This window comes from Gavialis gangeticus, unplaced genomic scaffold (assembly GCF_001723915.1).
Source record: "Gavialis gangeticus isolate Ggan-Ray unplaced genomic scaffold, GavGan_comp1, whole genome shotgun sequence".
Taxonomy (NCBI): domain Eukaryota; kingdom Metazoa; phylum Chordata; order Crocodylia; family Gavialidae; genus Gavialis; species Gavialis gangeticus.
In genome coordinates, this window is record NW_017729008.1 from 31457879 (window position 1) to 31469498 (window position 11620).

General features: G+C 43.9%; 1 protein-coding gene across 2 annotated transcripts in view; it reads right to left on the reverse strand.

Annotated features, from left to right (window-relative positions):
• The window catches only part of MCM10 (minichromosome maintenance 10 replication initiation factor), a 45880-nt gene that overhangs the window by 26640 nt on the left and 7620 nt on the right, over positions 1-11620 (reverse strand). For both annotated transcript variants that reach the window (XR_002096074.1, XM_019509553.1), the window contains exons 4-11: positions 10409-10513; positions 9714-9854; positions 8987-9161; positions 7862-8027; positions 6133-6300; positions 3450-3566; positions 1868-2067; positions 986-1086 (exon numbers count right to left, since the gene is read on the reverse strand). Coding sequence is in view for 1 of the 2 variants with exons in the window: in XM_019509553.1 (XP_019365098.1) it covers positions 986-1086; positions 1868-2067; positions 3450-3566; positions 6133-6300; positions 7862-8027; positions 8987-9161; positions 9714-9854; positions 10409-10513 (1173 nt within the window). In the remaining variant the exon portion in view is untranslated. The remainder of the gene's footprint in view (positions 1-985; positions 1087-1867; positions 2068-3449; positions 3567-6132; positions 6301-7861; positions 8028-8986; positions 9162-9713; positions 9855-10408; positions 10514-11620) is intronic.

The following is an 11620-nucleotide window of genomic DNA, read 5'->3' on the forward strand; positions in this document are numbered from 1 at the left end:
ATCCCATCCACATGGCTGAGTGCCCTGCCTGCACAGGTCCCACCCCCAGCAGAGGATGCAGGACAGACTCACTGGGGTGCCGGGGCAGAAGGGCTACATCTCGCAGCTGCAGCAGCCAGGAGCCACCACTGTTGGGAAATGGAGTCAGGCCACTGTGCCAGCCCAGCCCTGCTGCATGCCTGGAGATGGCAGGACCAGGTGTACATGCCTGGACTAGATGCGATTGAGGAACCTGCCGCAAGCCAAACATAATCCTTCAGCAGGCCATAAACTTGTCCACCCCTGGTTTTGATTATGGTTGTATGGGATGGTTTGGATACGAATGATTCTGCCTCAGGCAGGGGTTGGACTGGATGACTTCTGGAGGTCCCTTCCAGCCCTACTTCTCTATGACTATGACCACTCAATGACTTATGTTCACCCTCTATTGAGAGCCAAAGGAATCCCCAGAAATGCCACTACCAACCCTTACCTGTAACTGCAAAAACAATACACAAAATACCAAGAACACCCTGCGACAGGCAAACAAGGGCACTGCCAATGTCTTGCCACTGAACAGCGCACCAGTCAGTCCATTTGTGCTCAGCACTCAGTAGCTGCATGACTCTAGTCTGAGCTATGCCCATTCAGCTTGCCTGATCCTCAGGAGCACACTCAGTACTCCTGGAAACTTCCAATACCCCATTCAATTACAAAGTCTTAACCCACTGATTCACAATTGGAGATCTGAAAGCTGGCACTGCCCCCTCATGGTAGCACCGATTTTGACACTGGCTATTGCCTGAATGCAACGTACTGGATATTTGTTTAGCAACACTTGCCCTGCAGCTGTGATGCCAAGGGGAATGGGAAGTGAATTGAAAAATTCCATCTGTACAACTACCAAATCCCCAGCATCTCTAGCTTGCACATCCCGAGCTCTGCAGACCTATCACCCATTCAGCTGAAAACATCTGAGGAGGAAGAAGAAGAAAGACAACGTTACCAATTTTCTGTCTAGTTTCCTGTACAATTGCATTGGCTCCTTTCACGACCAGATTTGTGAGCGTAGTTTGAATCTTCTTCTTTGGAGCTGCAGCTGCTGCACTAAAAGAGACAAAAAAACCACAAAAAGTGAGCTTTATTCAATGACTTGAAGCAAGAAAAGGATAAGGGCTGGTATTTGAGCTTGAGTGTGATCTCAGCCATTCAATGAAAGCTCCAATTACACAGCCTTCTGCCTGAGCAGGTATTTGTCTGAAGTAGGAACTTTGTGCTTGGCCGCTTTTTGGTATCAAAACTAGATTTCCCATTTCTCTCTAGATTTCAATATATGTGGTTATAATATTGAGAGGATACTTGATCACAAACACTGTGATGAAGCTGGATGACGTTAGCTCAAGAGAGAGAAGCTACTTGCTGCATACAAACTCAGTTTATTCAATGAAGTAGCACTGGTGAGAAACTCAAAGTGTTTTGCAAACACTGGGCAACTTCCAGCAAAGCCTTTCCACAGCTTCCTGGCTTTGGAATGGGCCCTGAAAAACCCAAATGCAGGAGACACATCCAGAGACTTTCCTGCCACTGACAAGGCTCATTTGAAAGAAGTCAGCACAGCAGACCCTTGTCTCCCAATGGATTATTGCTTTGGCCATATTATTACCATCCCCTTAGAGAAGTCTGCCATCCAAGCTTTGATTCTGCTTATGGAGACAAGCAATATCCTGGCAAAACAAGGTATGGCTGCAAACCAAAAGGAAGAGGATGGTCAAAGGGTCTCTCTGAAGCTTCCTTGAGGCCCAGTTATACATAGCCAGGAAGGAAATGTACTCAAAAGCCAGAGACAGTGCTTTAAGAAGCCTCCAGGGAAGTTTAGTGGTTCTCTTACACAGAAGCTGCGTAGGCTGCTGAAGAAACCCCTCCATAGTAAAAGCCTTCCCGGCACAGCCTCTCCTTCAAGCTGGGGTTCTTACAAGCCAGGCTTTTTGGAACGCGGCCACCCGAGAAGGTGGACTGCAAGTCTGCCCGCTTCGAGCTGAGCTTCTTGTACTGAGATTGCACGTGATACTGACAATATTCACAGTCATTCTAAGAGGAAGAAGACAGAAAGGCTTGTTGGTGAAAACTAACAGACGATTAAAATTAAATACATTGCCCGAGACAACCAACAAGGTCTTTTCATAACTGACCTGCAAATGCTCAGATATTGTGGGTTATAAGCAAGAAATCAAGCTTGGCAAATGAGTACACAAGCCTTTACTACTGTGACTAGCCAGCTGTTGTGGACCAATTGCTAGATGGAAAAAATGCAAATCTCATACATTAAAACAGGGGTTCTCAACCCCCAGGCCACAGCTGGTTGGCTGCTGGTTTGCAGCACGGTTGGCTGCTGAACCAGAAGTGGCCGTGGACCAGCAAACCGCAGCCCCCCAGAGCCAGGTGGAGAGGACGTGGCTCCTTCTGCAGGGCCCGCAGCAGTATAGGGTTTGGCATTCTTACCGGTCTTCCAGCTGGAAATTCCAGCCGCAGTCAGCTGCGATTGTTAGGCTGTGGTTTGCTGGGCCATAGTCACTTCCAGGCCACGTTTGCCAGGCCATGGCATAAAAACTTTGGGAACCCCTGCATTAAAGGTTTTATTTTCCCCGTTAAATAAGCTCATCCCGAGCCTGGGAAGACCAAAGGTTTAATTTCTGATGTTGACTCATCTACCTGTCTGTTTCCATGTTTTAGGACCACAGAATTTATAATCTCCTTAAATGCACAGGTACAAAGGAAAAGCATCCGTAGAAGCAAGACGTACTGTACAGCTATTTTGAATGACAATTTTTTAGACCCATTTCAAGACAATATAGATTAAAATCTCTAGTCTGTCAGGAAGTTCAATGCTGTGAACAGCCCCCTCAGCCTGGTAAGCAACAAAATGAAAATGATTTCATTCTATCTTTAAACTTTCATCTGCACATTGTTTGTAGTAGCAATAACTCCCAGGTCAGACATTTTCAGCCAGTTAGAACCTGCCAGTCAGTTCCTTCAGCCAGAAAAGTTTTCCCCACGATTCATTATTGTTGCACTGGATAATTCAGTTGACATTAGGATGCTGTATTATAGACGACCCTATGAACTGCTCCGAAGACATATTCTAAATTTGTTGCATGCATCTTATACATCTATTGCCCCTGTTCTATTCTAAGTGTGCTTCAAATGCCACCCCACTCAGCTAGTGACCCACCATGTTCAATACGGAGTCACCTCTTTCCCCTTAAACTCTATCCTCGAGCGACTTCATTTGCTCTGATGGCTTGGATCACTATCACTATTCACATGACATACATCTCCCAGTTGTTCTTAGAAAAATAGGGCTGAAAGGGACCTCAGGAGATCAGACAGTCCAAACTCCTGCTCAAGGCAGGATCACCAACAGCTCACAACATTAATAGTTTAATGGGGCCTAGAGACTGAGGGATACAGACCAGATTGACACTCTGCATGCAGGGATCACCATTCTTCTTCCTGGCTTTGCAGGTGCCCAAATCAAGGGCTTCACCCATGAGCAGGATCTTCTGGGGATGATCAACAGACAAGCATACCTAAAAAGAAAAAGCACTAAGAGTAAAGATAAGGCTCCATAAACAGATTCATGAATGCTGGTCATCCTTAGAGGCACTGCAGTAAGTGAGCTGTATTATTGAGGACCACACAATATTTATTTATTATCAGTGGATAAACAGAGGGCTCTTGAGTTCAGTCCCAAAAGCCTGGACTTTTCAGGTCACTTGACAGAGTCATTCATTTATACACATTTTGGGTAATTCAATTGGTTGCATGGTGCAGCATCGGTCCAGATTTATTGCCCATCGTTTTCATGATAGCAGCGTTTCCCAAACCCTATGGGTCTACATCCCACCGTAGTAAAGTCGGACACTCCTGTGCTCCACCTGCCCTCCAGCTCCCACTGCCACTTCCCTTGTTACCGATTCCCTTTACCAGCAGCAGCAGGAGCTAGTGGCAAGGTAAGTAGTGACAGTGGCTGAAGTAAGGGGGCATTGACTGTTGTGATGTGCATGTGCCTCCCCAAGGAACAGTTCCCACAGCTTGGGAAACATCATATTTTAGCAAATGCTGGTTATCTGTATATTAAGCATATAAAATCTGTCAGTATTTCTGCTTTGTAGCTTGAATTGTGCTTCAGCTGACTGCATGCTCATTGTAACTGCCTGCTTTGTAACTATATGTGCACTCCTTAACTGTGCCAGAGATAGGGAAAGGGAAGCAGCTGTCAAAGGGCTGCTATTAGAAGCACTGACAATGACAGGAACTAGTTAGCTCTGCAGCTCCTCTCTCACCTCATTTTCAAGGGCTTCTTTTAGCAGCTTTGACAGGGAGTATGAAAGCCTTGAAAATGAGAGGAGATAGTCAGCTTCAGAACTGTTGATTATGCTGGGTACCTACACAGCTTTGATTGCTTCTAATAAGTTTGGATAAGTGCCCAAGGCCTCTCCCCAAGGCGACGCACTTGAATGGAACATGGAAAAACTGATGATTTAGGTTGGCCTGAGGGCTCAGACCAGCACGCTACATACCAAGGGAGCACCAAGCCCTCAGCCACTCCATGCTTGAAATGCTGCAGACTTTCCTCAGAAGCTGACACATATGGTACTGGTTTGAGAGGACAGAACCAGTCAGTTTGACATGGGGCTGAATGCAAGAGTGTCATCCCTGGTCCCTGATACAAAAGACTGGGGAAAAAAAAAACTCCAAGGTGGATGTTCAGATGGGAAGAGAATCAAAAAGGGAAAATACAAGAACTTTTTGACAGTGTCTGCTTAGAACAGGGGTGGGCAAAATGCGGCCTGCCAAGCCATTCTATCCAGCCCATGGGGCCCCTAAAAAAATTAGAAAATGAATATTAATCTGCCCTGGGCTGCCTGTTATGCGGCCCTCAATGGTTTGCCAAAACTCAGTAAGTGGCCCTCTGCCCAAAATAATTGCCCACCCCTGGTTTAGAAACAAGTGAGAAAAAGGAGAGGATGGTCCATCAGTACACCCCACCCCTTTTTTATTTACTATATCCTATATTGCAGAATGATAACGTCCCAATGCATTCTCTTGCAAGGAAGCAGAAAGCTTTGCATCTGTTCCCTTTATAGGTTTCCCTCGCTTTATGCTGTACATGCGTTCCTGCAAAATGGCACATAACTCGAATTCGCATAAAGGGAACCCACTTTACAATGTAACGAACAAGGATATTTTACAAGACCTCGACAGTACTGACCCCCAGACCCATTTCTCCCACTTTTACAAGATAATTTTGGTACACACAAACATAGGGAGAGGGGTAGGAGATAAGTTAGTGGGATGCTTAGAAGCCATAATGGGGACGGCAGCTACAGAAATGTATCACAGACAATGAGCGAGGAGCACAGATCCACACAGGAGACTATATTTTGGTGCGCATCACTCCCATAATACACCACACAAAGCAGCTAACTGTGGGCTTCCACCACACTGATTGCGTAAGAGTGAAATTTACCTTGCATATAATGAATTTTTGGTATAAAGAGTCATCGCATAAGAGTGAATTCACACATACATAACCCACATAAAGCAAGGGAAACCTGTAGTTAAGAAAGGTAGATCTGCTTTCATTTGCGTCTGCTAATATATGCTTACTATATGGTATTTTTTATTCATATGTATCAAGCTACATTTAGATAGAAATGGAAAGGAAATTCAATTAAAATGCCTAAAAAGTGGCATTTTAAAACAATTTTATTAAACTAGTAAAAAGCAACCATCTTTAATGTCCTAGTAACATATGAGAAAAGTTCATTATATACCATCATTTATTTACCACTATGCAAAGGGAAAAAATGGTCACCATATCCTTCATGATTTTAAAACTAGTAAATCTCATCCCTGCCAGCTCATTCTTATTCACACATAAAAAGGAAAGTTTGTTTTCCTCACCAAACTCTCACTAGGATCTTCAACTTTGAAAAAAATAATTTAATGTTAAACAGATTTTTACAAAAAAAAGTGTATTTAATTTAAAAAAAATTCAAAAAATAAAATCACATCTGATTTAAATTAAACCAAGTTTTCCTTTTAAATCATTGCTTATTTTTTCCTTGTGGTGGCCAAAAGTCATCTTACCTCATCTGAACCCTCCTTAGGTTTCATGGGATTAGCATTGAGCAGCCCAATGACTGTGCCTTGGTCCGTCTTCCAGTGTTCCTTGTGGACATCACCAAACAAAAATAATGAGACGCACTTGTTCAGATCACGCAGATCATTCAGTCGCCAGATGCTGAAGGTTTTGCCCTGGAGCAGACAACATTTACTTTCGGTTAGATCTTTACAAGAAGACCACCAATACTGCCCATGCTTAAAGGAGTCACCCTTAAAATAGTTACTCTTTTGCCTGTTTCTACTTTATGACCTCTAAGCAGTACATAGAGTATGATGCTATTTGTTAACACACGTAATTTCAAAAGATAAAATAGCCTTTTATCGGCCATTTCTATTGCTGCTGTTACTAATATTTAACTGCCATACAGCACTTCTGACAGATTCTTATTAGTCCACAATAACCCTGTGAATAAGAAATTAACCCCATTTTACAGCTGATGAAACTGAAGTGGCATTTTAACCAAGACTCACAAAGTTTAAGCTAGAACTCACACCTAATACTCAACTCCTTGATGCACAATCCTAGCCTTCCGAATGAGCCCAAGGAAAGTGGTAGAAAAGGCACAGTTTGGCCCTTTTAGAATGAGACAGGGTAAAACCCTGGTAGGTGTGCAATAGGGTACCACTTGTCTTTGCCAGGAAAAGGGATTTATTAGATCTAGCCCTTAAGGACTGGTTTAGTGAGAGGTGATCGTGCCTTGAGCAGAGGGCTAAACTAGATGACCTCATGAGGTCCCTCCTAGACATACTTTCCTCTGATCCTATGATTTAGATGCCTAAAAATTAGACACTGCAAGCAGGTGGCCTCTCTGATAGGGGTCTAGGTTCCCTATACAGGTCTGGGAGAAGTCAGACACATGACAATGGAGATGAAAAACAGTCAATGCACTGAATAGGGAGCTAGCTAGAGATACTCAATAGGAAACACGGAGTACAGGAAGATGCTTGAAATCTTTTCCCTTTGCAGCAGCTGTTTTCCACTCAGGGAGATGCTTCTGTCCACCTGGGATCCAGAGCTCAGACCCCTCTCCTGAGGCTAGGTACCTATAAGACTTCGTTGAAAGAACTCACTCTCTTCTTTTAGGCCCAGACAGAGATGTCACCTTTCACAGCCCCCTGGTTATAGCACTCGCTCAGGAGATAAGATACAGGTTAACAGTTTCTCTTTGGCCTGAGCAGCTTCAAATCCCAGCTCAGAAGAGTGTCACAATCACTAGGCTATTGGCTAGAGTAGGTTTGGGCACTTTCCATTCCTCCTCTTGAAGTCATTCCACTGTGCAGCCCAGAATTCAAGATCCACTGGACCAGAAGAATTGTGGCTTAGCAGTTAGGACACTTTTTTGAGGCACAGAAGTCCTAAGTTATGGTCCCTACACCTAAGAAAGTGCCTGCATTTTACATTAAACCATCCCTGAGCAGATTTACACATCCTAATGGATACAGCGTCATGTGCCTTGGCTTTCATATCAATACCCAACACAGCAGAATCAGTGCAATCTAGGTTCATGAGAGCACAGACACCAACAATACCATACGAGTCTTGTCTACTTGGAATATTTAATACAGTTGGTTTTAATTAAAAAAAAGGCAAATCTGGAGCTGGCTGATAAAGCATGCAAAACCTAATTAGCTCTTCAGTGAAAACACTATCATTTCATTACGACTAAGCTTATGATACAATGAAACTGCTTACACTGTTTGAGCTCTGAGGGGTGATTTTCTTCATTATCACTCCAAACGTTACCCAGTCTGTTTCCTCAAGATTTTCTCCAGCAAGTTTGTTTTGAAGCTGAGACAGTCGGATCAGCTTCCGTCCAGCCATTTTCCTCTCCATTTCAACTGAAGATACACGGGGTTTTCTATAGTAAATATTGACATGTCAGCACAAATGCCTGGAGTCAGCCCAGAACATTTAGAATTGCAAAGACAGATTTAAATTCATTAGGGCACGAGACTATTGAAGCATCCCCTAATCACTGCAGGATTGCTCCTTCCTGTATACTATGAAATGCTCTGTCTATGCTTAAAGAGCTAAAATACTCCCATTGGGAAATTGCAGGAAAACCTGTGAGAGTATGAAATAAAGCATGTTCTGTGCCTTATTTCACTCCCTGAGATCACCTGAAAAGTGCCATCAGTTATCAATATTCAACAGCCTTCAAACTTGTGTTGATCCATCATATACTGTGGTACAGTGCGTGCACTGCAAGGTTCATGTGTACTTAATTCTATTGATTTTAATGATGACTAGATTAGAGGAATACTGCTGCTGCCCAGGCAAGAGTGAGCATTGTAAACAGAGTAGTTTCCAGGGAAAGGAGCCATTTCAGGTAACAGGAGACCTCTTGTGATCACAGAGAGTATTGCAAATCTTGTTTGAGCAACAGTGGGCCAGTCCTGCAGTTCATAGCAAAGTGCCAGTGTAATCCGAGTATCATTTTTTCTTTGCCTCCTCTCACTGTCCTCAGAGCATAATCACAAGAAGCATTTCTAAGCACATTAACAAAATGATAAGGACATTTTTAAAAGAATACAGTCGGCATTCTGTAAAGGGGAGGAAAAATGGGTGTCCCAGCATGTTACTATCCAACTGTTAACTTCTGACCAATGGTGTTGCTTTACTTCAACAGCACCCTGACTAATGAATATTCTGGCATGGGGAAGTGATAAATAAGATACAGGTATACCAAATCCCTGACAGTCTGAACCCACCATTCACAATGCATTTCACATAGCTGCCTCCAATGTTACACACTGGAAAGATCATGTCCTCTCTCTACTTATTTGAAAGTGATAAAAAAAGCTTTGGCTTGCCAACCTCAATCTCAGGCCAGAGAAAGCTTCCACAGAGACTGGCTGATCAGTCATGCTGGAACATTCAGGCAAGTGAGAAGTCCTCTCTTTGACTCCAACTTTGGGGGTGTTCCCCCCAATAGATCTGAGAGGCTGGAAAGATGAACTTAATACTGTTCTTAGAGGAGAACTCTTGTTCTCTGCAAGTGACAGAAAAAATAATCATAAATTAATGAAAAATAATATTTTTTCTTAAAAATTCTACCAGCCTAAACTTAACCAACTGAGCCCATGTTATAGGAATACTTAATCAGTGTTTACACTGCCCTTTCTGGACAGGCCTATTCCCTAGACTGGAATCTCAAGGAGCAGTCCCGTTTCAGTTGTAAGTGCTCCAAGTGATAGCATTTTCCAAGACAGGCTATGTCAGCGTCCAAAATCTATTGCATAACTCTCATTTCCAGAGATGAGAATTGCAGCACACTGCGTATTAGACATATCTGAATTAATATTAAACAAGCTCAACTAGTTTTTGGTAGCAAGGTAGGTGTTATAGCACGGAGATCAGCTTCAGCTGGATAAACAAGCCTGTCCCAAGTTTCTTGTTCCCACATGTAAGCTGCTGCAGGTACATAACTACTAAATTAAAGGTCACTCAGTAGGTTTCCATTGGGAATGAGGACCAGAGACTAAATCTCTACTGAGCAGTAGTGCAACTCCAACACACCAGAACCCAAGAGTAAGAACCGTACCTCCCGGTGAAAGCTTTGCTTTCTGGGCTCCCCGTTTAGCTAGTGGTAATGCATGTGCATCAAGCTGGGCAGAGAAACACGGTGACTCCTGTAGTGTCTGCATTTTCCTTTCCTTTAAGGGCATGCAAGGTGGTTTCCCTGCTGCACAAACACAAAAGGTATTTAGGAGACCTCCTGATCTGGACACAAGCAGCCAGAACTGCTCAAAAAAAACATTTCCCTATGTAAGAATTTACATGCAAGAAATTGTGGAAATCCATGCTGCAGCCAGCCATGGAAGCGTGTGCCAAAAGCAACAGATGGCTGGGAGCCAGCAGCTCATTTTCAGTGACTTGACATACTGTGGAAAGACAAACCACAGAAGTGCAGTAAAACACAACCAATCCCCCATTTTTATCTATTCCACATTCAACATCCAGTGGTGTCACTCCTGCCTCCCACATGTTACAAATACAATGGGAACCTATCCATATTTGCTTTGAAAGAGACCAGTATCCCAAACAACAGGCACTAAGCACCTGTTTGAGAACCTCAGGTACTTATACTTCACAACTCATGGGGCATCAATCATCTCCATTTTACACATGGGGAGACTGAGGCTTAGTGTCCTGCCAGGGTCACACAAGGGATTTGTAACAGCAGAGCATATAGCACAGGGCTGGGTTTTAGACAAATAATCTAATTAGCCTCCATACCTGGAGCTTTCTTTGCTGGGCCTGAGCTGGATGGCTGCTCAATGGCAGTCTTTTGCAACTGCTCCTGTAACTTCTTCATCTGCTCTTGCAATTTCTTCAGCTCATCTACAAGAGAATAAAGTATATATGTAAATAACAGAAACCTGCTGTGAGCTAAGATTAACAATATTATTAGAAAGTCAATGGCTTTACTACCTCACAGGAATGTAGAGATGTTTACTGGGAAGAACTGGTGCCATTATAGAGAGAAAGCTCAAATTCAGCAAGAGTCCCACTGAACCAAATTAATTAAAAAAGGCCTCCTGGAGCTTAAGTGTTCTTTAATACAAAGCTCTTTTGTCATACAATCAACACAACACATGCCATCATAGATGATGCGTTGGGGGGGGCAAAGATTGGCCCTCGGCAGCCAGGGAGTGGAGGCGCCAAGCAAAGTGCCAGCCAGTGCCTCCCCTGAGATTATGGGGGCACTGAGAGAAGTGCCAGCAGTGGCGATCGGCCACTGGGGGACCTCACCTCCCAGTCGGCGATCAGTCTCTGGTGCCCGCCCCCAGTCTCAGGGGGCACCACTCGCCCTTGCATGCCATGTTGTGTGGGATATTTAGATCTCTTTTTTACTAATCTTGAGATAGGGTCAGTGAATATGCCTGTTCACTTGCAGTACAGTGAAATATTTGTGCCTTTGTGCTGAATGCCTTGGTAGCAGGTAAGCATCTGGCCCACACAGGCAGCAAAAAAACAAAAACTAAAGTATACTACTAGTAAGCAAAACTCCCTCTTAGGTCTGGTTTCTTTGGAGTCAGCTGACAAAGGCAGCCACTGGAAAGCAATTAACTTTGCCCTGTAAGCACTTATAGAATCATAGAAGTAGGGTCGGAAGGGACCTTGTAAATCTTCAAGTCTGACCCCCCACCTGGGGAGGAGAAAAGACTGGACTCAAATGAGTCTAGCCAGGTAGTCATCAAGCCTCTTCTTAAAGATCCCCAGGGTAGAAGCTAGCACCACTTCCCTAGGAAGTTGGTTCCAGATCCTAGCCGCCCTAACTGTGAAGTAGTTCTTGCGGATGTCTAATCTAAATCTACTCTCTAATAATTTGTGTCCATTGTTCCTCGTCATGCCAGGGGGTGCTAGGGGAAACAGTGTCTCCCCTAAACCCTTCTGGTCCCCCCTAGTGAGTTTATAGACAGTCACCAGGTCCCCCCTCAGCCTTCT